The sequence below is a fragment of the Melanostigma gelatinosum genome, assembly GCF_949748355.1.
Source record: "Melanostigma gelatinosum genome assembly, chromosome: 2".
Taxonomy (NCBI): domain Eukaryota; kingdom Metazoa; phylum Chordata; class Actinopteri; order Perciformes; family Zoarcidae; genus Melanostigma; species Melanostigma gelatinosum.
The window spans coordinates 27,538,086-27,565,764 of NC_136635.1; the positions used below are offsets into that span (position 1 = coordinate 27,538,086).

The following is a 27,679-nucleotide window of genomic DNA, read 5'->3' on the forward strand; positions in this document are numbered from 1 at the left end:
CGATTACACAGCCGATGGTGATTTACTCTGATTCTACTGGCATGTCAGTGAGGGATAAGACGCTGTAAACCGGGACCATGTGCGGTATGCATGGTATGCGTCTTAGTCTGCAGAAACAAGCAGTGTCCCTGGGACATGCACTTTCACATTAAATGAAAATGTAAAACGCCAACATTACTAAAAGTCCATTCCAGCAGCTGTTTAGTGATTAAAGAAAGAACTAAATGTTCAACATGTCTGTTATCGTCGTCCTTGATTCCGTTTTATTTTCATACTTTGTGTGTAGTCTGGGGTTTGTTTTATATTGCCTACGATTTCAAACCATTCCCCCGTTATAGTGACGGCAGTTGCAAATGGCAGACGTGGAAAACAATTAGTGTCAAACGTTTTCTTCCTGTAGTAGTGAGGGACTCCCCGAGGGGGGGGATGCTTCTTACAGGAAGAGGCAAAAACACAGAAATCACAACCAAGCCGGGGCTGGCAGATAAGTCACCACTGTGATTTAACATTGATCAGGTAAATACCATTGGGTATTTGTTTAAAACGCTGTTGTCCAAATGCAGGATTTGAAGAAGGCTGATATTTAAAACAAATTGAGTGATTCAGAGAGCTGGAGAGACACAGCACGTCCCTGATCTGACGTCAGAAAGGTGTGTGGTGAGGGGATTTCCAAAGCTATTTGAAACCGGCAGCTTAATATGTCACTGAAATTTAGATTAGATCTAAAAAGCTCAAGATACAACGTTTGCGCAAGATGTCGAGGAGAGCTAAAATATTTGAAGTGCTTCAGTACTGTCTGTTAATAAAAGAAACGGCTCTGCTTATCTGCCTCACAAGAGCACAGACAGGTGAGCTAACAGGCTGACTTTGTAGTGAGCTTCTTGATGTAATTTACTCCCCTTCTTAAAATAAGTCGGTCTCTCTTCTCTAGCAGAGCCTTTAAAAGCCCTGGCACTACTTAAAAAGGAATGAGCTGTAACACAATAGCAACAGAGCCGGGCACACAGAGAGAGAACATATAAAAGTGAAGCTAGCTCTCATGAGATCCACTACCAGAGATGGACATCAGCAGCAATGCAGAGTGGTGGCTCTTTCCTTTCTCTTTCTCAGAGACACCGTCAATGAGATTTTCCATGAGAGCTGTTCCATTAATCAAGGCCAGTGGCACATTGAGGCAGCTAACGAATGCCTTGCTCCTCTAGATTTGTATAATTAGAGGTGGGAGAGTGAGACGCGCTCAGAGGTGGTTAGCTCTTGTACGAAGGGAAGTGGAGATGATTCATTCGGCATCCGAGAGCCAAAGCTTCGGGGAGCTTTAACTTAGGACGCAGACAATGCAGCCTGGCTATTACCCCTCCAACCACGGAGAACAAGACAGCGAGTGAGACGCATACTCATTGGCGCTCGGGTTACACCGGACGTGGGACAGCTAGTTCCTTTAAATCAGCAGGCGAGATGTAATGAGGCTGACGAACTCCCAAATATACTCCTCGATTCAACATGCAGAGCATTAACACAGCAGCAAACGACTAGCTGCTATGTAAAGATATAGTGGAGACTAGTGTCTCCCTGAGCAGAGAATGGAGTCGCTCTACCTCTGTGTGTTGTAATACAAGCTACTATGTGTTTTGTTTACAAAGGCGGGCCGCCGCCATGTTGAGAGCCTTGTGGAGTCAACGGATATGCTCACAGCGTCGGGGTCAGTGCCTTTAAATAATGCTGTGTTGCATTATATAATGTAGCTATTCATAATATACACAATATCGACAGCAATTCAACTTAAAGGACAGGTGTAGGATCCATATTACCTGACACGTTGCAATGTGCAGATTACATCTACGACTACATATATAGCTACGTTGTGAGTCAGGTCAGTCGTCGTTTTTCTCCCGTTTTCACCACCAATCCAGTATAAACTTCACAGTTGCTAAATAAAAAAAGATCTAGCTTGTGGACACTAGTTGCTGTGGCTAGAGTGTCATGTGAAATGCTCCTTTTCGGCATGGCGATTATGGATGTCTCGGTGGGGTCGGTGCCATTTTTCCGTGCACATGGCTGCGAATTCTTCTGTCATTACAGCAGCGTTTGCCGTTACTGTTGCCTGAGGGAACATCTATTATTGAGCTAGCGCTGTTTCAAGTCAGAGGGCATGTGAAATACAGCATGTGTGCTAGTTAATTGTAATCTAAATTTCAAATGTTAGTCAACACTTGTCACTCATACCGAGGGACCGGTCAAATCTCACAAGCATTGTTTTTTTTTCATGTAGCGGCACTTTTTCCGCTTATACAATCATAAGAAAAGAAATGGCTGGAAAACAATGAATACAAAAACTCTGATTTTACTCTTTGCATTATCATCATTTGAGCCATTGGACCAAACACATGTTTAAATAGTCACAAAGAGCCATATCAGTATATTAGCCTTAAAGCTTTTACTACAGCCAGGATGATCTCTATTCATCACAACTCAGTTTTCTCACGTCGTCTAATTTTTCCTTAATTTTGGCTTTCACCAGTTGCAAGATTATAAGGCTGTGGTTGTTTTTTAAATGTGTATCAGCCTTATTGGTGTCACTAGGTTTGGATCCATCCCACACACATCCTCCCTCTTCCTTATGCGATTAAACATTCCAGCTTCTCCATGTTGAGTTTAGCATGACAAACTCACCGACTTAAAAAGCCCAAATGACACAGAATAAATATATATATATTTGCATTTTTTTTAACTGGGGCTGCCAACCTTAAAGCTGCTCATGAAGCCAACGTGGCTGTTAGCAGGAATATCATCACATCCTTTTCATCACGTTTTCAAGGATACATTTCACTGGCTAGCTATTTGAAAAGCAGTTACGACCCCCGTCCTTTATTCGGTGTTGAAAACCCGATTCATGCGGTTCTCCCTCTAAAGCCCTTTCATTCTAAATACATTACGATGACAAAGACTTTCCTGAATTTCCCTTTCATAGCAGTCAGCACAAGGAGACTCTCCAGCTTGCGTTCATGACTGGGTGTCCTGGATTCAAGGACTCGAAACAGGCTCCCTCGCAGCCCATCCCCCCACGCCACTTTCAGAGCAGCAGGAAGAACGACGAAGGCGTGCTTTGCACCTCCCCCACCCCCACACACACACACACACACACACACACACACACACACACACAGCGCTCCACCAGGCATTGCTGGGGCTTGTGGGATTACGAATGGAACACGATGACAGACAAAAACAGTCCTCAGCGCCTCCCTGCACCGCCGTCTTTTATTCTCTCGGAGCATGAAAAGGCCGCTATGAGGCACACAATAGACGCGGCGATAGATCAACTCTATGAGTGAACAAGATAAGTGTGGGTGAAGAGCTACACAGATCTTCATAGTGTTCTTGTGAGATTATGTCAGGGCAGAAATTGTGTGAAGAAAAACAAAAGTGGAACGAGATGAGACATTTACTTCACTTTCGCAGGCGTGATGAGACGTATATACGGCTGACAACGTGTTGTATTCCTGTCTGACTAGTTTTGCTGGCTCGTGTTAGAGTACATTACAAGCTGGGATTCATTTTTCACAGGAGACATTTCTAAAACATGAAGGCACTTCCTTTTAATCAAACCTCTGCTGTCAAGAAGGGGAATAAACACATTTCCTGTAGCTGGTCTGAGCATCTTACTCGTTAAGGGGTGGCAACAAAAGAGAAAGCAGCAGTCGGTCGTATTTTATGCATCACATGTCAGACGGCTTCAGGGAACGGAGAGCTTCTCCAAGCCTGCTGTAAACGACAGGCTATCACGAAGCACAACGTCAAGAACCCTCAAGCATTCAGTCCTGTTGTATTCATTCATAGCGCGGTAATTAAACCGATGAAAGACAGTACTGTTCAAATGATACACAGACAAATACAACTCCACAGACATTGCTGGCTTCTGGAAAATAAAAGTAAAGAGAGTTGTTGCCAACACATTTCAAGAACTAAGTTCAGGGCACAATAGAACTTTTACAGCAACCTCCAAACTATGGTAGCAGGCTAGCTAGCATGGCGTCATCTAGAGCTTGACTTTTGAAACCACAAGAATGTTTGTATGCAGGTTCCTTTGATATAAGAGATCGCCAACTGGAGTAATTTTCTTTCTTGATACGCTAACACAGTGCCAAACATCCATGCAGCATCAGAAGACAGTAAGAATAAAAGCTTACCTTTTCATTTTTCACCTTCTTTAGCGTCTTGCATTCACCGTTACCATTTTCCACCTCCTCTGGTTCAGTTTTTGTCGTCAACGCTGGTACTATCCCTATCGGTTCAAGTGCAATATTCCCCATTTGATTGGCTTCCACCAAGTCTGTGGATTGTGTGTTCTCAAAGGACGCATTGCGACTATTCCCCAAAGCGACCTGGGCTTGAGACACGACGTCCTTCTCGGCAGCCGCTATCGCCACGACCACGACCGGGGCTCCGTCTGTTTTGTCCTTCTTGCTTTTCCCGCCGGCCCCTTCTTTCTCCTTTTTACCACTCAGCAGATTTCTGGAGGCCTTGCCCCCTTTTTCCACGCTCTTCCCAGAGATGGAATTGTTGCCGGCAGCTGCCGCACTCGCCGCCGTGCCCGTCGGCTCCCCTAGAGTCCGCCCTGTCGTTTCCTTTTTGCCGCCGTCCCCGGCTGAAGCTTTGCTACTATTGTCTTTAGAGTTCTTACTGCGCTTGTATTTGGATTTGCTCTCCTTGCCTTGAGCTCCGGACACTGGACTAACAAACCGGATGTTGTCGGGCAACGCCGCCACTGCATTGGGTGGTGCCGCCATGCCGTCTTTGGTGCCAGACATCTCGAGTTTGTCCTTCTCTAAATCAGCGTCGAGGTCAATAATCAGATTTCCAACACCGATATCCCACTCATCCCCGCTATCGTAAGTGTCCACCGCATTAGAGTCCACACCTTTCCCGCCTGCAGTGCCACCACTTAGGGACATTTTAGTGCCAACGGCCCAGGATTGCCTCAGTGAGGTCCGACACCCTCTCAGACGGTTGGGACTCGGGGGCTATTGTTGGAGAATCCTCACGGTCTACTCGTTCCTGTTCCATTTAACCACATGTTGCCCTAGAAAGCAGAGAGAAAGGGATTTGAATTAGTCTGATAACACATAGAAATAACAGTATGACTGCTCTAAAATCGCTTGATCGTCTTTGATGTGACCGCACAATCCAGGATGGCGATACCCACTGGTGTGACAGCACTGCTCCCGAAAAACCCTCTCCTCATAATCACCCCCCACAGTCGCCATGGCAACCGTGGGAAATGTAGCTCGAATCCTGCTTTGACAGCCGAGGTGGCCCCACGGTTCTGAGTGACTGGCTCTCTGTTCACAGGGCACCGCTGATAGTGTCACCGCTGATAAATAAGGAGTAGCCGGCCTCACACATGGTTTATGGAGCCGTGCCTTTTCAGCCCGAGCACACAATGCTAATCTCGCGTTAGCAGAGGAGCTTAAAAACATGAATGAACCAGTGTGTGGCTCGGTAGAACATCGGTTTCTTGTATTTGCTTCCATAATACAGCCAAAAGGTCACCGTGTTCCATGTGTTTCAGCAAATTGCTTCCAGGGCAGATCGCAATTTTGATCAACATGGATATGAAAATGTTATATCCATGAATTTGTTCTCAGATTGGGGTTCAGAAGACTGTAGGTCCTTTTTGTTTTTATCTTAATATTTACAAACGGTTCTTTGTATAATACGACAGCGATAGACTAAAAAGGGTTGAACAGGAAGAATGTGAGCATCAACTTGTTTGTTCATCGTTAGTGACACCTCTTTAACACCTTTAATATGTGTTTTAGTCACAGAAATGATGAAAAGGATTACTAATGTAAAGCCTATTGAGTTTGCCTTGTGAATAACACATGCTATATCAATACAGTTGGCCTTGGCAGCTACACCAGGACCATTACTGCTCTTAAGTACTCGCCTTCAGCATCGGCCAATTAGTTTGCCCATTTTAAATACAATTACAACCAATGCTTTTTGGAATAGCACAAATCTTCTGTGAGGAAAAATTTGGCGATTGAGGAGATTCTTAAAATGTAACATGTCGAAACCATAGCTGGTTGTGCACCAGAAGTGCTATCATGACATGTTTTTTAAATGGCTTCCTGTACAAATACAGCCGTTTATACTCCAATATGTATTGTTGCATCGTATGTTACTACACTGGTGCTGATGGTGTTGATACCGGTACCAGAAAGAGTCTATTTGTCTGTAAATCCTTTGCTTACAGCCCCTCCCGAGAGCTCACTGCATGTTGGTAAATAATTAACTCTCACTTCTGCAGTTGTCATCTCCCCGTGCAATCGAGAACATGACAGATGAGTAGGCAGGAGCACAAAAGGCTCTGGAGTGGCGGTACGGGAGATGAGATCAATATGGCCTCAAACACGCATTGGTTCTGATGGTTCTCTTTGTAGAATATAAAGCTTCACAGTTCACTGCGGAGGGATCGTAAAGAAATGATGTTCATGTGTTCTTATTTCTGGTGTAGTAGAGTGGATATCTGGGTTTAATTGGTGAACTGAATCGTGCTGAGATTTACTGGTTTCAAAATAATAGCCATTCCCTCACACTTCTCCTCAGTGTGTTCTCTTAATTAAATACGTGAACTGGGGAATTGATGAAACATGAGAAACGAGCACAATCTTCAAATTATTGAGAGCTCCACTTGCTTATTGAAACCCCACATTATTTGTTACACAGCAGACCTGCACAGAATTTAAACTGCGAAATTATGACGAATTCACTGCACATCCTCAGACTATTAGCCTGGACTAAATACAGCTCATCTTGATGAGCTTATCAAGTCAAATCCTGAAGCTTCTCCAATGACTATGACCGCATCCAAAGAGATCGTATGGGGGGTATCAGCGTATTTTACGCTTCATTACTGTCGGAAGTACAATTAAATGAAGCTCTCTATTATGGAAGAGCTCGGCAAAATATTATATACACCCATCTGTCCAGCTTTGACACTGCATACGAGACTAGCCCGGTTTCATCTTCCCCAGGAAATAAAGAGACGTGAAATACAACAACTGGATCCGACTGTTGCAGTCTCTAAAGCAGTCATTTTGCACCATCTACCATTACTCAGCTCTCATTAGAACAGGCCAAAAATGGCAGCTGGATAACGTAACGCACAGAGCTCCTGTTGATTCGGTTACGGGTCCATTCGTATCACCCCCCCCCCCCCCCCCCAGCAGTGACGGAGGTGAAACTGTTTGAACAATCATTTGAACACCGTGCTCTCTGCGTATTCCTCACAGATGGCTCCCCAGAGGAACAACAGTCAGTGGCAGGTTTTCAGAGGGTGGAGCGACGCAGCTGTCCCTGTTTAACTGGGTAAACAGTCGCGTGGACTAATTTGTCCAACACCTCCACAAAAGAGAGGTTGTAACTCTATCGGCGGTTGACCTACTGTACTGCCCTTAGCTGGAACTGCAGCGCAGGCCCTTTTGAAAAAGCCCCGCAGAGGAAATGTCCCAGTGAGTGCCCTGTTGAGCGAAAGGCATGCAGGCTGTGCAACTCCCAGAGTGCTTGTCCTTTTTTTTTTTTTCACAGATCCAGTTTCATTCAGCAATCTATCACAGGGGCCACATAAGCTGCAGTGGAAGTGCAGGAAAAAGACTGTAGAGAGGTGATTTTATTTCTGGTCGATTTACTGCGGAGCACACAGTGAATCAGACCTGGTGTGGTTGAGTTTTCTGCAAAAACTAAAAGTATGATGTTTGTCTGTCACCGGACATATCTAGACATTTGGCTGACTGTATGTGACAGACTGGTGTGTATCTAGAGGGGTTGCAAAGAAAAGGTGGCAAAAAAACAAGTGCAGGAGGGACTATGACAAGAGACTCCTACTGTGACTTTCTTCTATCTTTTAAAAATGCTAAAACATCGCCGTTTGTGTGCAGCAGATTCTAAAAAAATAAAACCCGACATGGAACCTTCTTTTTTTTTTTTCTACAGCAAGAATAACTTGCATGCTTTTCATGTCCTGTATGTCAGAATGCAGAACAGGTATTTATAGTTTAAATTACACCGATAAAAAAAAAGAAGCAGCTTCTCAGCTCAGGCATGGATGAGACGTTCCCCCAAATTAGGCTTGTGTCGACATGACGATTTCACAGAGTGATTATCTGGGCCAGAACAATTCTCATAATGTGCATGATCGCATCACAATGACTAAGTAAGAGGAAAATCCGTATTAAAACGTAGCGACTGTATTGACAGAAATGATCGTTTTATTCCATTTTAAAACATTTTTTGAGGGGAAATAGAGATGTGAGCAATGCTTTCGTCACAATAAATGTGTGTTAGTGGAGCCAGGTTCGCTGTTGTTCCTGCTAATATTTAAAATCATAACACACAGTGCTATGATGTTTTCAGTATGCGGTAATGATAATTATGGTCTCTTCTCCGCTCCCGATACTCCAACTCTCATTCAGGGGCTGAAAGATTATTCTCCAAAGTTGCTTTAGATTGTCTTGCAGAGAAGGTTTGTCGTAGATCACAAAGGAGGTTTTAACACCTCTGAACCTCCTCTACACGCCCCGCATAGCTGTGGCTCTGTGGATCAAACATGCGCTGACTGGTTGAACAGTGAGCTGCATATACAGGAGCTCTGAGGCTGGGCCGACACCCAGCCAATAACAAACAATAAACCAAACGGTTTGTGTTTTTAATGTCACTTTCATAAATTGAGTGTTTGGGTTTGTTGCCTTAAATAAACACTTTTAAAAGACATATTGCTGGGGTCTGTATCTTATTTTTGCAATACATATTTTCTTTAGACTGAACAGATTATTATTTCATTAAAATAGTTAGTTGCGTCCGACCGACATCCAAACAAGCCAGTATGCCAACTCTGTAGACTTATTGAGAAATTCCCAATCAAGATGGTTCTTTCTGCGAGAACAGGATCGGATATTTTTGCTTCACTTCCGATTAAAAGGTAAGGTAATATACATTTTAAATGATTCCTTTAGCCCCACAAAACCGGCCATAATCAGTCACAACAGTGAGAACCATAATGAGATCCGTACGTACTCGCCAACATTAAACATGTATAGATTCGTTTTTGTTTAAGTCACGAGGACAGAAGGCAAAGGGTTGTTACAAACTTGAATTGCACACAGTCTTCGCTCTGCAGGTCATTTAAAAAGGCAGGGCCCCGGTCCAGAGAGCCCTACAGCAACCTCCATGTAATTGGATTGTGTGCTTGAGCTGATTACCGAAATAGAAATGTACCGAGCCAGTCCAGGTGATGGGAATCAGGAGTCTGTGGGGTCAGCCAGTATCTTTATCAGTAAACATGTCAGCGACAGGAAGAGCAAGAGGAAGTGCGACCTCACTGAAGCCCATCTGAAGGCATCACAGATGATTTAGTTTGTGGTCCCATGTTTTATGAAAACATGTATTTTCATCTTTAGATGAAGGTTGGGGCGATAATTCAATATAAATAATAAAATAAATAAATAAAAAAACAATATATATATATATATATATATATATATAAGAAATAAATAAATATATATATATATATATATATATGAGAAACTACTCTTTTCATTTGTATTTAATTCACAGAAGTATATACAAATAATTTTATTGTATTACCACAAAACATGCTATATTGTGATATATATATTATTAGAGATAAGAAATTACTGCTCTAGTGATAGACAATTTTGGCCACATAGCGCAGCCCTACTCAACCTAAATTAGAACTTAAATGAGGTCACTGTGGTTGGTATTTATAATGGTATTATTGCCAAAGGGTGGGGTTTATGTTTTATCCCCGTCTGCAGCAGCTTTCTGCATCTATTGGACTGCAGCTGTATGACTCAAATCCACAGTCACCAAACAAGCGCAAAATATGCAGATTGTTCTCCGGCTGATTATGCTTTAAAGTCCAGACTCTCGCACCACACAGCCTAGAAGTGAATCATTCGCCACGGTAGTTTTTAGTGGAGCAACATAACTAGTGATCCATCTCTGTCTTTTTATTATAAAGTGACTCATCCCCTGCTATTATCAGTATCATGCATGCTTCTTCCACTGTCACATCAAGACCACATCCACACTGAGGTGATACATTAGCGTACAGAGTTTACATGTTCAAGCGACTTGTGTTTTCAGGTCATTTGATTTAAACACAGCTCATGAATTCTACCTGTTCACCAGGCAAAGACTATTTCCAGTGCTGCTTCACAGGCTGTTGAATTAATCACTATTTTACGACTGCCGTGTCGTCTGACATTAAATGCACGCGCTACACAAAGCATCAGCTATGCTGACATTCAAAGTGAGCGATCGCAGATAAGAGACACAGGCATCAGAAAACTGGCTTCTTCTTGACATGACTGCCAACGTACTCCCTCTCCATGTCTGAGCAGGTATGTTACATAGTTTACAAAGAGCACGATAGAGCGACGACGGCTCACTGTGAACTAAAAGGGCAAAACAGAGATATGGTTTAAATTCCTACACATGCAGCCTGATTTGTGCACCAACGTGGAAAGATAAGGAAGAAAACTACAATCTCAAAAACAATTCAAGGGACCTTCTGCTGGGGCATCCAATAAAACACCAAACATACGAAAGCTAATCTATTGTCAAATACTTCCAGTCCAACTAACGTTTGGTTGATTGGATTGAAAATTGCTTCATAATAGCAATGGGCAATATTGAAATTCCCCGACTGACGTTTCCCTACTTCCCCTACTGGCTTTGAGAAAAACAATATACAAAATGGCCTGAAGAGAGAGACCGCCATATATTATAATTATTATCATTGATCATTTACAGAAAGAATTGCCTGCAATATTGCACCTTCTCCCTCTCGTACACACACACAGCGAGAAACGCTGCCCGCATTGTAATTATCTCAGCAAAAAGTCAAAATATATTGAAAAACAGAACATTATGCTTCAATCCACATTTGTTGGAGTTTAGCCTTTGAAAAACAACATTTTCACTGCGGTCATGAAACCAGTTTGCCTTCCAACTGGGCAATCTAGCAGCAATGTAACGGCTCCATAAACCAGGAAGGTGCACCCAGCAGACTGCAGATCTCTGCCAGGTGTCTGCAACGACCGCTGCTGTAGTGTGCGATTGAATAAAAACAACCACAATTGACTAAGCCCCCCCCCCGGGACACAAATGGCCTCCAAGGCTTTGTAAAACACACTTAATTCAGACTCAAAAACAAGCAGCGATGTATGCAGGCAATCGGCTCAGAGTTGTCCTACAGGACATTTCATACAATCCTGCCAAAAGCAAAATTATAGACACTCAGCAGTATGTGTGCACTGGTAGTTCAGTTAGCAGTTTGCCAACAGTTTCCCCCCCCCCTACTGTGTCTTTGGATGCACTCAGCTGTTTTATCACTAGCGGGCCCTACTGGCCAGAGGCCGGTTAAGAGTAGCGAGTGAGGAGTCAGCAAGCAGTCGGTGGCAGTAAAAACAGGAAATAAAAGGTGTTTTTGAAAGAAATGAGAGTCACCGCAACCACGAAAGCATCCTTGAGCGTGCAGCTATAACTGGGCACCCTAAATATTATGCAGTTCGCTGCAGCAGAATGCAAGATTAGCCGTGGACAGAATCGGGGACTCACGCTCACTCACCCACGGACGGACGCGACATATTGCGTAAGGGAACCAGTGAAATTCATAGTTCCGTTTCCACGCTAGAGAAAAATTTAAAACAAATCTTAGTAGTTGTGTAAAAATAATAATGCAGACAGACAAGTGCATTAATGAAGAAAAGGTGTGGGCAGGAGACAGCTGACATCTTGAAGTGAAATGTCTAATAGTGGAGAAATGGAGATAACTGCCAACAAATAAATGAAGTGTTACTTGCACTGCAATTATTTTGTATACTTCACCAAATAGGTTTTTTCGATAATGACTAGCACCAGATAAGTAGGCTAACTAACTATTAGCATCTTATACTTGTGTGGTAAACTTCCTTCAAAATGAGCATTTAACTCGAGTCCCAGCGATGTTTGCAGCTCGACGGCTTACGCTCACTTTGTTCTGTCGTTTAATCTTTTGATATCACGATCAAAGACTTGCTCTCAAGGTTTAAAGTAGCTGACGGATGAAGTCAGCTGTGTGTGAACTGCAATCAAATAGAGCTAAACATCAGTTTTAGAAGTAAGCAAACATTTGGTTCAGACGATTCAACGCTTAATTAAGTGCATCTATTGACATTTGATGGTTGAAAAGCTTGCCTCAGTAAATGACCTCATCCTCATTCATGCCAGCTATGAAGCTATGTTCGTTCTCTGTGAAATACCATCAGAAATAACTCAATTCCAGCATGGTGTAAACATAATTCCCCAATCTTTACAGGAAGGAAAACATAGACAAGTAGATGACACTTCCAACGCCATCCTTTCGTCACGCCGCAACAGTTGTGACCGGTTTAAATTGAGTACAGATAAATAATCTAATTGTGGCTCGTCTGTGGCCACAGCTGATGCACAGGCCAGAGTGGAAGGAAAACCAGATCTTAAAAACCTTGACAAGGTGCCAGATTGATTTTTTTCCTCCGGCAGACACAAGAGAAGCTCCATTAACATGCTCAGCAATCGCACTCCGCCATGATTTCTGAATTACAGAAAGCAAGGCACTAAGATTATCAAAACACGTCTCATTATCTCCGCTCACTTCATCCTATAATTGAGACACTGTCTCCATGCCAGTCGATATAATGACAGCATGCAAGCACCTGCGCTTTGGCACACTTGTTTATGATCAACTGTAAAGCTGAGTGCATGTTTAACGTCTCAGAGGAGAGACTTTAGGTGGAAATCTGTACGTTAGAAATGTTTCCAACCGGCCACCTTCAGCTAGGGTTGGGTCCCAAAAACCGGTGCCGGTATGGTACCGGTTCCTAAACGACCGGTATCTACCGGACCGAAATGCAACGCAGATTTCGGTGCTTCCTTTCGGTGCTTCCTTTCGGTGCCTGAGCCAATTGAAATACTTTTTTTACTCTACTCGTTAGCTCGTCCTAGGACAGATGCTAACGATAGCATCGGTCCTCTGCTCCTCACTCATAGTATTATTACAACCGGACGAGCCGTGCGCGCTTAGAAACAAACCCGTCCATCATTCTGGCGAAGCCATGATTTATTTAAAAAAAACAAAAAACGAGATCTGTCAAATGGCTGGCAGGCTACGGACTTCCTCCATCGACATCCGGGTACTTAGCGTTGCCGTTCATAACAAGCACAACATCCGGCACGCAAAACCTTCTTCTTCGAGGTGTAGTGGCGGTTGGCAAACGATGAATTGGCGCATTAGCGCCACCAACTGGTTAAATAAAATAAGTCAGGAGTGGTCTTATTTTGCCAGAGAATTCAAATATTCTCATATTTCTGCAAAATAATTGCTGAAGTTTGAAGCTGTAGTGAGTGTACAGAGTGTGTGTGTTTTGTATTTATTTTTATTTATTTAAGTACACTGTAAACTGTTAACAGTTAAAATATTGTTATTTGAGGTGTTCCACAATGATTGAGATTCATAAAACCAAATCAGCTTCATCAGTCTGACGAAAAGAACGCACACTTCTGTCTTTGTGTGTACACACAATTTTTGTCTTTTCTTTGTGTGTTTACTTCAGCGTTGAAGACTACGTCCCCCTCCACAGACAGATATTCTGATTCAGTATGAATACAACCTCAGGGTGTGTTCCCATATCGCTGCAAAAGGTGTTTCAACCTCAGCGATGGGTCTTGACTACAGATCTTACTTTGCCGAAAGAAATAGTGTTCACACGTGACGAGCAGATATCCACACGGTAAGACTGATTCTGACATCTTGTTACAAAAGACCTCAAAAGATCTGGCAGCAGCACAACAAGAAGCTTCAAAAGTCCAAGTAGACAAATCCAAAACAAAAGCAGTAGTAAACGAACATGAAGTGGCTGAACTTTCTGAGTGATTTACTGTTTAGTGTCTGCTGTGACTGTAATATAAATACAGCAATTAAAAAGGGATTTATTATTTTGATCCGTTTCATTCAATTAATTTCTGGTTGCTTGCTCTAAATACACCAGCTGGCAGGAACAACCTTTTGTATTATATGCAAATAAGCAGGAAGTTGATCACAAGCGAAATGAATCAAACTAAATAGTTACTTCAGGAACAAACGATGAGCTCACTAGCAGCTGTAGGAGAGGTGATGTTTATGTGCGGACGCTGTTGCATCTTACATTTATCTGTGATTTTTCTTTTTTTAATGGCTTAGAATTGGTAAATAAGAACAGCAGTGGACACTATTAACTTTATATCTAACTACTCCAGGAACTCAATGGTGGAAACACTTCTGCAGAAATATCGAAGTGATTTCTCAACAGGGATGTTGGGCCGAATGATAAAAATCACCAACAGCGCTACTTAAATACTATAATCACACATTTAGCAATATGTTTAGGCCATACTTTATATTTCCTAGTAGCCCCACAGACACTTAGCCTCTCATTTTCACTGGTACTCATGCACTTGATGATGATGATCATTTCTGTTTAATGGGCAGTTCCTCTTCCGTACCTCACTGAACCGTTCCAGATAAACAACCCAGACGTTTGGCTCATCTGGCTTTAAGTGTTAAGGACGCTTGATTTAATCAGACTCAGGAATCAGAGGCGATGTCGAGAGTTGAGGTCATCGGTCAGCTCGACGGGCTCAAGCTCTTTCTCATTAGAGGATGACCAGCGTGACGGTAACGCCCCACTGCTTCCAGTTAGCTCTACTGAAGTCAGGCTTCGAATCCGGCCTATTAACTAATGCGAAGACGCCGCACAGCTTAACCAACGACGCACGCTTCCTCCTGAATCAGCAATAAGTCACTATGTGCCAGATTTTGCATTAGCTAACAAAAAGCACCTCATTAAAGGGTCCATTTCTGACAGAAATTTGACAAAGGGCACTTACCGTACTTTTCGGACTATAAGCTGCTACTTTTTACCCCACGCTTTGAGGCGTCTGCTTATAGTCCGGTGCGCTTTATATACGGATTTTTCCATAGCTTTTCTCCGCCACAACAACAACCGCAACTTCCGGTTCCGGTCTAACAGCAGCGAGCCAGTTAGCCGTAAATGCTATTCAGAGCTATGAGCAGAGAAGATCAGCTTTTTCTCAAGTCTGCCAGTGGATCCTAACAGCTCGGAACAGTGTGAAAGAATCCACCTTCACCAACCTTCACCATTGACCGTAATGTTAAAATTAGCTTAGAAGCTAGCAACATGTTATGATGTTCACAGAAGAAGACAACTTTAGTACGGTACTGTTAAAAGCATCTTGCTGTTCAACAGGGACACCTGCGGCTTATAGACCAGTGCGGCTTATCTATGTACAAATTCTTTATTCTGTTACAAATCAGCTGGTGCGGCCGATATGCAGGTGCGCTCTATAGTCCGGAAAGTACGGTGCATGGTAATTTGACCGCAGGGGGGAGCTACTAAAGATAAAGATACCACCACACAAGTAACATTTGAAAAATAAAAGGCTCAAACACTTGATTTTAAGATGGACAGATGGACGATGGGTGTTGTGCATCACATTTTCTTCCCGAGATGCTAAATTCAGGTCTACACATAACAAGGAGAAAATCAACGTGTAATGTCACAACGGGCGATTTACAGTGCAGCCATATGCCAAAGACCCGCTATAAACATTTTGTTGTCCGAAGCGGTCGCATTAACTGAACATAATTTACACCTCGATGCCATAACAGCGTCGCCATTTACCGACAGTTACAGACATATTACCAAATGTAGGTTGTTTGAGTGCAAGCGTGATGTTTCTCTCTCCGTCTCTCCTTTCATCCAACACATGAATCAAGCATTTGCTTTATGGTTGGAAAATAGGGGGCGGGACCTTTGTATAAAGAGAATGAAAGATGGTGCACAAGAAAGAAAGGGTGTTGGCAAGAAAGCAGCTAAAATCGGATTTAATCCTCATTTCATTGTGGATACAACCAACGTTCAAGAAGCAGCAAATAACTTCAGCTGGGACACGCACGTACTGGTGACAGACACGACTACAGACTGTACTAACTGTGCATTGTTACAATCTTAAGGGCCATCAGTCCATCAACGTCACAGTGAGGTTTTTCTACTGATTACAAAATGTAAACACAGAAGGAGTTGAATGAATGTGTTGGGTAAAGTAAGCTTGTTTTTCTGCTGAAATACTGACTGACAAATGAGAGAGAGAAGGAAGAGGTGCGAGAGGACAAGGCCTGAGGCTAAAGAGCAGACAGTCCCTTGTATAACACTGCTGGGCGTGTGCGTCTTTATGGGTGTGTGTGTGTGTGTAATAGAAGATAAAGTATTGTTTATAACATGCATTCCTGCACAGGCAGCCTGCCAGGCCGGATTCCAGCAAGTTCTTGCTGAAATAACCATCTGCAAACAAGACATTCAGCCTTATGTACGGTATCTACTGGTGCAGCAACGGGTCATAAAACTCACGGTTCGGCTCACAGATCATATTTGCTGCCGATACTAATTGCCGATCACTGCTGATCCATATTGTAGTTTGCTTATAGCAGCTAGCCTACAAGGCTCCAGACTGTTTATATTTCTTGCCACTGTCCCAAAAATCATTTCAACCGCTCTGAAGTCTGTAAACTATAAAAAAAAGAAAAAATCGAAATGTTATCCTTTTACTTTGTTATAGTAATTTCTAACTTTTTTTTCTCTTCAAATTCCAATGATAAGGAAATCAAAGATTGTATTTTTATGGATTAAAACAAATCTTTTCATGACTAGTTTTAATGATATATTTTAGTGTTATAATCTGTTTCGTGTAAACAGCTCATAATTCATCTCTATTATCTATTTACGTTGTTGTGAAAATATATCCAAACTGGTTTATTTGTTGGTTTCTCACCAACACTACATTTTACAACACATCATGATAACGTTAGAATTTACCGTCGCCCAACACTCATTTTACACAGAGCCTGAACGCATCATAATGTAACTGAAGGGAACCTTTGTTCTCCTGTCAATTTAAACACAGATGTGTTGTTTACAGTGTAACGTTATCAGAGACTGGCGACTAGAAAAGCATCAACGATGTCCTGAATATTGGATAACGATCGTCAGTAAAACTTGATTTCACACTGTGATGTTAACCTTAAACTGTAATTAATCCCATGAGGGATCCACCGTGGTATTAGCATCTACCGTACATACACTAGTATCTACATACGACTTGTTAAACTAGTTCAATCCAAAATGAATCCTACACTTACCTCCTGACTGATCTGCAGAAATCTGTAATAAAGCGACAAACTATCACCGCGGGGAACACCGGCCTCACTGTGAGAGGACAACAGGCCACTGCTGAGTGACTCATATACCGCACGACTGTTTGTGCCGTGGACAGTTGAGGTGTTGCCATGTGAATGTCTAACTACAGAGAGGGCATGGGCAACCATTAACATCCCATAACGGCCTGCCTCTCCTGCAGCAGCTGCTTAACAGCTTCGGATAGCGGCCTCACTCTCACGTGGAAGCTTTCCAGAATCAATGCAACTGCGATCTGTCCCCGAGAGTGTCACATTCAAAACATTGATGGGTATCAGGAATGAGCACCAATTTGGGCTCCTGATTCACGATTGATCAGAATTGCTGTGGAGGTTTTTGACAGTGCAGAGTCAATCGCTGCAGCTTAGCTTTTTTTATGCACATAGCATCGCATTAAATAGGCCTTCTTCCTTCCTCGTGCAGCTTCATCTCGCAGCCGACGTCTGGCTCATAAAACCGCAAAAGTGGGTAGTAACATCTGACAGTGAGTGAACACACAATCACGGCCGGCTTTTCAAAATGCTGGAAACTGTTTGCAAGGCAGGGGAGGAGCGGCATGTTGCATTGTAACTGATACCAGTGGTTGCACCCAGTATGGAGATAAAACCAGACTTGTGTATTATGATGTTTTCCTTTAATGTATAATTGCTTGTTGGAGCAGGATGTTTGCTTAACCTCTTTTTGGCTTTTTTAGACACAGAGCAAACTGGATTTAAACTCTTGGACCTACACTGCTGTTGTAAACATCCATAGATTCCATGCCGCAAAATACCAAATGGGGTTTTGTGGAGCGAAAGACAACGTAATCATGCTAAAAACACCACGACCTAATGTTACGTTTAAATACGTTTGCCTTATTCAGACGTCTGACGGCCACGTTTACATATTTGCTTCCACCACGATCCATTCATGGGTCACCTGTTTAACGACGAGGTCACATGTGTATCCACCTCCAAAAATGCAAGTCAGCTAGGTCAGATCTCAGTCAACCTGAAAACTAAAAAAAAGAACACACGCTTGCTTGCCTTCTCCTCAGATTGTAAATAATCTCCACTTCCTTCAGTTATCCATCTACCTCTCCTCTTCCACATGTCTGCTTTCCTTCTCTCCGACGTCGTCAATCTTCTTTTACAGCGTCTGCCGAATTAAAATGCAAAGCAAAACAAGTAGACCGGCAGACCTCATATTCTCCCTTTTATGTTGCCGTGTAATCTATGTTCTTTGGCAGACAACAGTACGCGACAAGTAAAGACCCAAGACAGGCATTCACAACGGCACAACTGCTCTTCCTCAGCAGTGCCGTACGACATATCCGTATTAAGTCTGATATATTCGCACCTCGGAGGATCTCAATATTTCTCTTTACTACTAATAACACTAAAAGTGAATTTATGCTTCTCTGTCAACTTGTTTCACTGCTCCTGCAGTAGATTCCTTCGGTGTGAGAACTGATTTATAGTTCGGCGCGAGATGGAACCCGTTGATTGTCGTGACACCGCCACCTCACTAGATAGATGTGTTGTTCATTTATTACACACTCAAAGTAATTGGAGTTTACCTTCATTTAGTCCCGTAGTTAAAGAAAGAGCCGGTCGTGATTAGAAGAGGCCGTCTGGGAAAATGGCCGTCCAAGATCACAAAACACACATTAGTCCAACATTGCTGAAGAGGATTATCGAGCGGTTTAGTTTTTGTTGAGCCTGCTCCATGTTGTCTTCCCCTATGAACAAATACTGGCAACGGAATGGAGACATGTCGGAGAAAACACGTAGCAGACAAAGCGGTCTAATTACAATTCATGTGGTCGTCATGAAGCCTCTGTTGCCACAACATCTCAACACGGAGGCAAAAATTTGCCTTAAGCTGTTGAGTGAAACGTTTCCCACCAATATCTTTCCAAACCAGTCAGGACGGTCCAATCCACTTACGCTGAAGCCACAAGATTGCTTCTCTGACTGTTTGGACAAATCAGCCAGTCCTTATCCATCGAGTAGCGACAGGAATAAATAGAAAAAAAATCGCCGGTGAAGGCTCAAAGCGGCATTCGCATGCGGCCAGTTAGCACACTGTGTCATGGACGCGCAAAAATATGTTTCAGAATAGTTCAAAACACATACAAAGAGTGGAAAAGCAGTCTGACCGGAGGATTCAACACAACCACTCGGTTTGTGAGGATCCATGGCAGTGCCCTGGCTGTTTTAGGATCTCTACTCTATAGATTGACATGTTTACGTGTGATCTATCTATTGATTTTCCTTCAGAGGACGACACATTTTGTGTCAAAAAATAGGGGAATCCGGTACCATGACAGTGTCAGATTAATTGAAAAATGAACAGCTGCAGACAATGACTGATCGGATCTGTAGTTTGTATCCTGGGTCTGATTTGATTGACTAATCGTTTCAACTCTTTCGTTTTGTTTGGGTTTAACTCTTTCAAAGTCAGAAAATATCTTCTGGGTTTGTGTTTTTAGACATTTCCAACAAAGCACAACAGCGGCACTCTGAAAGGATTTCATGCCAAGGACAGAGGAACCAGTGTGTTCGTTCCTAAAAACAGAAACCAGACGACACAAAATGGTTGACACTGGTCCAAATGTGGTTGCTGAGGGCAAACGCCCAACTGTGACTGTCAAACCTTGAGGGCCCTCATGTGACTGCATGCCAGTTTCGCTCAAAATGAATGGATTTAATGGGGAATTCTTTAAAGTGGTAACGCAGACTCTGACCAGTTTTGAAGTCGATCAATAAAAATTGAAACCAGAAGAACCAGTACTAGTTTCATTCGTAATGTTTTTACTATTGAACAACTGAAAGTATATGGCCTCATAAACTACGCCCATGATATTTATATGTTCTGGAGAATCAAACAACCGACGCCTGTAATGCCAGTGAATTTCTTATCCATGCTCAGTAAAAAAAGAGAGTGGACATGATCACTGTGGGCCAGAGATTACAACACTTCAGAGCTCTATAAACCGAAGCTGCTTTGGTGGGAATGTGTTTCCAACTAAAACGGGTATAACGTGTCCGTTACAGTGTGTGTGCTCAGGCAGTAAGGTGAAACAGGATAGTAGAACTCCGTGAGCGATAAAAAAATAATGACTGCTTTTTCACAAAGTATATTTGTATCCAAGTTCCACTTGATCATCTGTTTAGACCGCTCCAATTTTGCCCTTCGTGGATGTTCCCTCATCTACTCGTCGATAGCACGAGGGATGTACCGGCGTGTCAGCCGAGAGAGGCGACGGATTGTCAGAACCACCCACTGCCACCTCGCTCGAGTATTGATGTCGCTCTGAGGAATTCCCACACATCAAGTCTTCACAGACCTTTCTTGCTCTACAATAAGATGAACTCGAAATGATATCTTCATAAAAAGACAGCTAATATAGAGCTCAACGCAGCAGGGAGGACGCCAGACATAACTGCTTTTCTGTCAACACATTAGGTCTTCAAGTGTCAAATGGAAAATATCACAACAGTTTCACGTCAGTGTCTATACACTGGTGTATAAATCAGCCATTTGTAAGATGGAAAATTGCAACTTCAAGTGAAAAGATCACGAGTGTCGGGAACAAGTGAGGCGAGAGTGATTAATGAGGTCATGTTGCTTATGAGTGGATGAATGAAAACCGTGCTGAAAGGAACTGTGTGTTGAACATACAAATACACTTTGACAGGGCTCGGTTGCTACAACAGCGCGAGAATAGAATCAAACCCGTCGAAATGAGCTCAGATTGACTCGTTGTGTTTGGCTGGCTTTTCTCTCTAAGAACACCGAGGACGATGCTTCAAACCGAAGGCAAATGAGATGGCATTTCTGCAGCACTCAAGACCGTGCTGCGCCACAAAAGCCGACAATATCTTCATAGCTTGTGTGTGGGGGGGAGTTGAGTGTAACCTGGGCTCGCGTCCCAGGAAAAGATGGATCACCAGTCTTTGGCTGAGCAGCCACTGTGCAACAAGCATTCAGTGTGTGCTCTTTTCGGCTGTAATTGGCAATTCCGAGTGAGAAATCCACTCAGTGCTATAAAAACTAAAGCGGAGTTGCATATTCTTTGACCCGTGATACGACATTACAGTTCAAATAACAAATGTCACATTTAGTCGACTTTACAAATAGTAGCACAGAGGAAGAAGAAATAATAAAAAAAGGAGGCTAGGTTCTCACATAACACGACAGTTCACACGATGGGTGGATCAATATTGACTATAGAAACACAGATCCATTTCAGATACTAGGTTCACTCTCAAGTAAACCACACGCTTCACTTCACTTCTCACAACTGGTTTTACACCAAACACTATGGAGCACAATACGAAACACTTAACCCGTGACAGGAAAGCTTTGAGGCAAATCGATTCAACTGTTAAAACGTACATCTACAATGCTTAACAGATTGTAATGCAAGCCTAGTTTAGGCCAAGTGTGTCAAATGCAAATGTAGGACATTTTGAATCTTGCATTGGATTCTCTCTTAATGGCTACCGTCATAAAAGTAGCACATTTTCACATTGGATTTGTTTTACACAAAAGTATAGATTATCAATTATGTTGAGCGACTAGTTGACGAATCGTTGCAGCTCTACTGCGTATTGAAATAAAAAGGCTGCCGCGTACAATTGCTTTGATAAGACATTTACAATCAATGACTACCATCTGGAAGTCAGGTCATGTGACGATGTTCTTCTGCAGAGCTACCGACCAGCGCTCAAACCAGCCCAACCCCCGTCAGTTAGGGAGAGCGTCTTCAAATAAATCCCAACCTTGGGGGAAACGCTGTATCATGATTTAACCGAGAAAAGGTGCTCCAGTACCTAATGACACAAACTACATCATGAAGCTTAATATGGACTCACCGCTGCACTAAAGGGTATTAGGGAATGCATTCGCTTCTCATTTAGCATGCGATATAAATGCATATGGGGGTATACATTCACCCAAAGTAAATGGCTTCACTCAGGTGCTTTTGAGGTGTCTGAAAAGTACCAGCTACCTGTAAGGATATGGGCTAAATCCTGTTTTACTTTGCCATCAGCTGGTGTGAGGCAATAAGATGATGGAGGCCTTACAAAGCCAACATAATCCCCTTGTCCTGGACTAATCTGATGCCCTGGACCTCTAAACAAACACTGTTAAATGCTCTTCTTCCACGCCGTTTCTTTGATGTCCATCCTGACGTGGAACAGATTTTTCAAAAAGGGTGAAAGGCTGGTCAAAATCAACACTGAACTTTACTGAATCACCGTTTCTGCAGATCCATGAGTCTCAACACTTCCTTCCAGTAAACACAAGCAGCTCAGTTACCACAAAAATCTAACTGGTGAATGAGGAAATAGTCGTTTCCTCAAGTGGCGTTGCTCTCATGTTCACCCCCCGGCTCTAATCCACGTAAGTGTTGGGCACATCTACACATCTCTGACAACTATAACACGTCATGTTATTGTGTGGAGCGTAAGAGTCTTACATTTTCCTTTCACTTCACAACTGATGCTCTGTCAGATTGTATAAAACGTGTCTGCCATGCTACAACAAGGCTCTTAACACCCGATACAATGATTAAAACAAATTGCTGCTCGAAAAAAAAGGCGATCGAATGGAGAAGAACCGCTTTTGAAAAGGTAGTCGACTGGAAAGGGAACAGCTCTGTCTTCACAGTGAGCTGCTATGGAAGAAAAGATAGAAAAATACAAATGTTTGCGCTGAAGAAGTGCTATGATTATGAACAGGAACACCAGTGTGCCAATTGTTATTTTACCAGCTACACAATTTCAGTTTTAGGTAAATATCCATTGTGATATTCTCTAGACTTGACAGTGTTTTATTACTGTCGCTTATATTGATTTCCTTGCGACGAGTACACAAGAAGGATACGTAATTATAAGCCTCAACGTAAAAAACACCCTCAAAATGTATAAAATCAATAGAAAAAGAGTCAGTAATGAATCAGCACTGACCAAACACCCGTACAGGCTAAGTGAAAGCCTTAAATCATTTATGGGCACAGCTGACCTATTACAGTAGCTCTAGTAAAGGTGATTGTCTCTACGGTCCCTGGAACAAAACAGCCTTTTGTGGCTGGTGGAGTAAAATGGTGAAATGTCCCAAATACTGAAACACTTTATTATTGTGAGAGACCCACACAGTTAATTTAGTGTTGTTGAGGTTATGTGTGATCATTTTGTCTGCCGTGTTGACATTACTTCCTGTAAGACGCCTGAACTCATTAACAACTACCAGGTCTGGAAACAATGGCTGCTACAGCATAACAAAGCTATACGTGTAACCAACCGACCTCTGAGATAAAGCGTTCAGTATTACAAAACTACACTAAGAACATTCAAAATACTGACTCAGCCGTGTTTATTGCATGACAACGGGGATTAACGGTACAGTTATTACTATAGTTGTGTTTAGGAGGGTTACTATCTCATATTTACAGGATGTTCAGGCTTTCCTTTATCAGTGCCACCAGCTCGGAGATATTACCACACCCTGACAACTAAGCTGCCCAACTGGTGTTTAACATTAACCGCAGCATTAGCCAGAATGTTTCACGGCCCTTTAGGAACAAGTTCAAATGTTTCACTGCAAAAACACTCAAAGTTTCCTTTCAAGTATCATTTATCAACAAACAGCACTGAAAGCAGGCGACTGAACATTTCAGCAACCCACTTATTGAACAAACAAACCACCGATTACATTGAGACCACGTCATGGCAGCTCTCACCTTCGATTGTGGACTAAATTTGCTAATCGTTAGTTGGATGGTACACCCGACTAATACTGGATTTTTGAGGTTGTGGTTGTTGTTTTTTTTACATTAACACATAACAGACAGCGATTTTTTTATTTTTAAGAATTGTGAGAATGTTTAAATTGTCAGGGCTCTGTGGTGAAGCTTATAACTGATGTGGCATTTCTGTACTGCAACTTCTTGTTCCTTATCAGCAAACATATTCACCGAAACATCTCCAATAAGCTATTGACCGATGTATCGGCCTAGATTTGGCTGGCAAATGTATTTATTTACAGACACTACTGAGCCTCTATCAAATATGTCCCTGTGAGGTAATGGTAAACACTCCCTTGGACTAGATGTCCATATATTTAGTCTAGATTGAGGACTTTAAGATACTTTAAGATTCAACTTTAAGAATACTGTCTTCCAGCTATCGCAGAACTGTGCAATCATTTAATTTGGCCCAAATCTTCCACAAGCTGCTAGCTTGACAGCTGAGAGTACTAATCATGGCAATTTTCGTAGTTTACAATCATAATGATAATTTAGTGGGAGTGGCTTTGGAGGTACGGCCTGCCGACTAGGCAACTTTAACGCCAGATTTAGTGACTTTTGGGAGCTAGTGCTGCTAGCTACTTTCATCAGAGAAGAATTAGCAACACTGGGATGGGTTATTATGCTGCGTTTTAAACATAAATAACGTACAGGAACAACCAGTCCTATTTGATGAGCTTTTGGCACTGGCGCATTGGGAACAATGAGAGAGCTAACTTGCAATTAAAACCAAATCTCAGCTTTGTTCACCACAAACCTGTTTTTTTTGCATATGTAAATACGGCTAATTAACTTGAGATAAATACCGCTTTGATTAAAAAGGCAACCGTTTTGAAGAAACGTTTCCTCCTGTTTTGTAGTTCAAACCATTGAGAGCAATTGTAAAAATCCTGCAGGTTGGAGCCATTTGATGAGAATATTGTGCTGCAGACCACGTTGCCATACTTTAATGTTGTACTGTCACACTCTATGGAGACCACTGGGTTAGCCCTTAGTGGTCTTGTAAAAAAACATAATTGCTCTTTAATTGAATGACTCACTTCATGGAGATGGGACAGCCCCAATAACACCAGCCAACAAAAATAATCTGGAAAGAAGGCTTTCCAAATGTACTGAAACCACAATCCACCATTTTAATGAGATCTTGTCACCTTGGAAAATACGAACTTGTGTCATTAAGTGTAACAAACTGTAGCGGAGATGAAATGGGAGGATCAAATAATTTGTTTCACACATATTCTCACATTGTGTTAGAACGGAAAGAGTGACACAAACCCGTTTAATTGTGTGTTTATCTTGAGATCAACCCCCGCCCCTAACGGATGCCCAGGGGTCCCCGGTGCCCCAGCTTGGGAAACATTGAGACACTACACTGGTGGAATCCGCAGCTTTAACTCTGTCCAACTAATGTTTCCTCAGATGTTGGCTGCCTGACATTCAACTTTTTCCGCGAAAATTATAGCCGTTAAATGCAGGCAGGCACGTGTTTTCTGACGACTAATAGACGTTACTCCCCTCGAGCTGACCGTTACTCAACGTTACTCCCCTCGAGCTGACAGTTACTAAACGTTACTCCCCTCGAGCTGACCGTTACTAACGTCACTCACGCCAGTTAAACTGCATTAGCTACAGCTCGTAGGTGCTTTGGCGTTACTTAGCTCGCAGTTTTACATGATTAAACGTTAGTTGAACTTCAGACACGCTAACGAGGCTAATTTAGCTTAGTGCAACGAGCTAATCTGACTAGTGCGCTAGCTGGCAGAGTGAAACAATGAGCTCAGAGTGAGGCTTGGCTAGCTTTGCTGCTGCTGCATGCTGTGTGTAGGCTACATGGTGTAAAGCTAGTCAGCTCGCTTTGCACGCAAGGCTAACGTTAAGTGGCTAACGAATCGTAGCACTATCAACAATGAGAGAGAGAGAGAGAAATGTGGTAACTTACCGACTTAGCTAGCCACTCCTATTCCAAACCCTGGTCTGCCCATGGTGGCGTGCACTCCATAAAAAAAAAGAACAAATCAGAGTGTAAATTTGAATAAAACCTCTAGAGAAACCTGAAGCACTAGAAACCAGTGGCAACGCACTCCCCAAGACATCCAACACAAGAGAGGAGGCCAGCGATTCACTGGACTTCTGCCATCACACTTCGAGACACCGTCCTCATCGAAAACAACCACAGTCCGGAGGGCATTTTATTTTATTATCGGTTCCGTCTCAAGTCCAGTCTCCTCCCGCGACCTTCTTGGATATTAATCCCACAGCGAACGGTTTACCATCCAGGTTAATTCCTCCGTATTCACCGTTTTGTGGATGAGTGTCGTGGTGGTTCTTCGTGTGGGAACTGATACAATGTAGCCAACCAGCAGCAGTGGGAGCGGGGAGGAAACCCAGGAGGAGGAGCAGCTCCAGTCGGATTGAACTGTCACCACACTCCACAGAGCACCGGGGGTTAAGACGTGGAACTGGATCACCCACTCTGAGTGGACTGTGATTTAATTTGTCTGTTGTCAGAGAGGAATATCCAGCTTGTCCAACTGCAGTAGTGGAATCAGTAAAAATACTCCATTTCAAGTAAAACAAGTATTATATTTAAAATGCCACTTAAGTATAAAGTAGCCTACAAAAGTATTTTCAGGAAAATTTACTTCACGTATCAAAAGTACCCCACTCGTTATGCACCGTGTTATGTTATTACAGAATATTATATTATTCTGTTTCTAAAACTAACGTGTTTGTGTACGATCAAGATCAAGTTACTATAAATGTCAAATAAATGAAGTGGAGTAGAAAGCAGCATAACACAGGAATACTCAAGTAAAGTATGCCCAAATGTATGTAAAGTATTTGAGTAAATGCAATGAATTACATTAGTACAAACAATGTTGAATTCCTGATCTTTTACTTACTTAAAGTGCTTAAAGTACTAATACCACACTGGAAAAAATACTATGTTACAAATAAAAGTCCTGCATTGAAAATGGCACTTGTAAAGTAATCAAGTAAAATATACTCAATGAAGGCAAGGAGGATAAACACCAGCCAAAGGTCAAAACCTGGCAACCCAAACATTGTTCTTATTATTAGGCCTTAATGTAACCGATCAAAAAAAGCCCCTAATAGATAATTAATAAACATTAATAAAGGTGTTTACAGTAGCAACCATGTATGAATGGTGTGTTATTAGAACGTGGTAAACACTTAATGAAACATAATCTGTTACACGCTGTAAATGCATTTTGTTTAGAGACTGAATGTAATCACGAACACACTGAAGGAAACATTCATTGTTGATATCATCTGTAAGTAATTGCTGGTTTCGCTTCCTTCCAACCGCATCAAATGTGCATCTTGTTGAATGTCAAGACTTTTAAAACTCTTGATTCCACAAAAAGAAAACAATGCTTCGAGGTTAAAACTTGATCTTCACACTTCAGGGCAAATTGAACATGTTAGCTCTGCGACTATATAAGCCGTGTTCTAATTTCCCTGAACTGAGAGGGAATATCTCTGAGAACAGTGAGCCGGAAAA

At 42.4% G+C, this 27,679-nt stretch overlaps 1 protein-coding gene across 6 annotated transcripts in view; it reads right to left on the reverse strand.

The window, feature by feature from the left end:
• Positions 1 to 26,464, reverse strand: part of znf609b (zinc finger protein 609b) — a 66,265-nt gene extending 39,801 nt beyond the window's left edge. For all 6 annotated transcript variants that reach the window (XM_079289713.1, XM_079289709.1, XM_079289711.1 and 3 more), the window contains exons 1-2: positions 26,093 to 26,464; positions 4,188 to 5,080 (exon numbers count right to left, since the gene is read on the reverse strand). In XM_079289713.1, coding sequence (XP_079145839.1) covers positions 4,188 to 4,952 — 765 coding nt within the window. In that variant the 5' untranslated portion in view covers positions 4,953 to 5,080; positions 26,093 to 26,464. The remainder of the gene's footprint in view (positions 1 to 4,187; positions 5,081 to 26,092) is intronic.
• Positions 26,465 to 27,679: the final 1,215 nt, after the last annotated feature.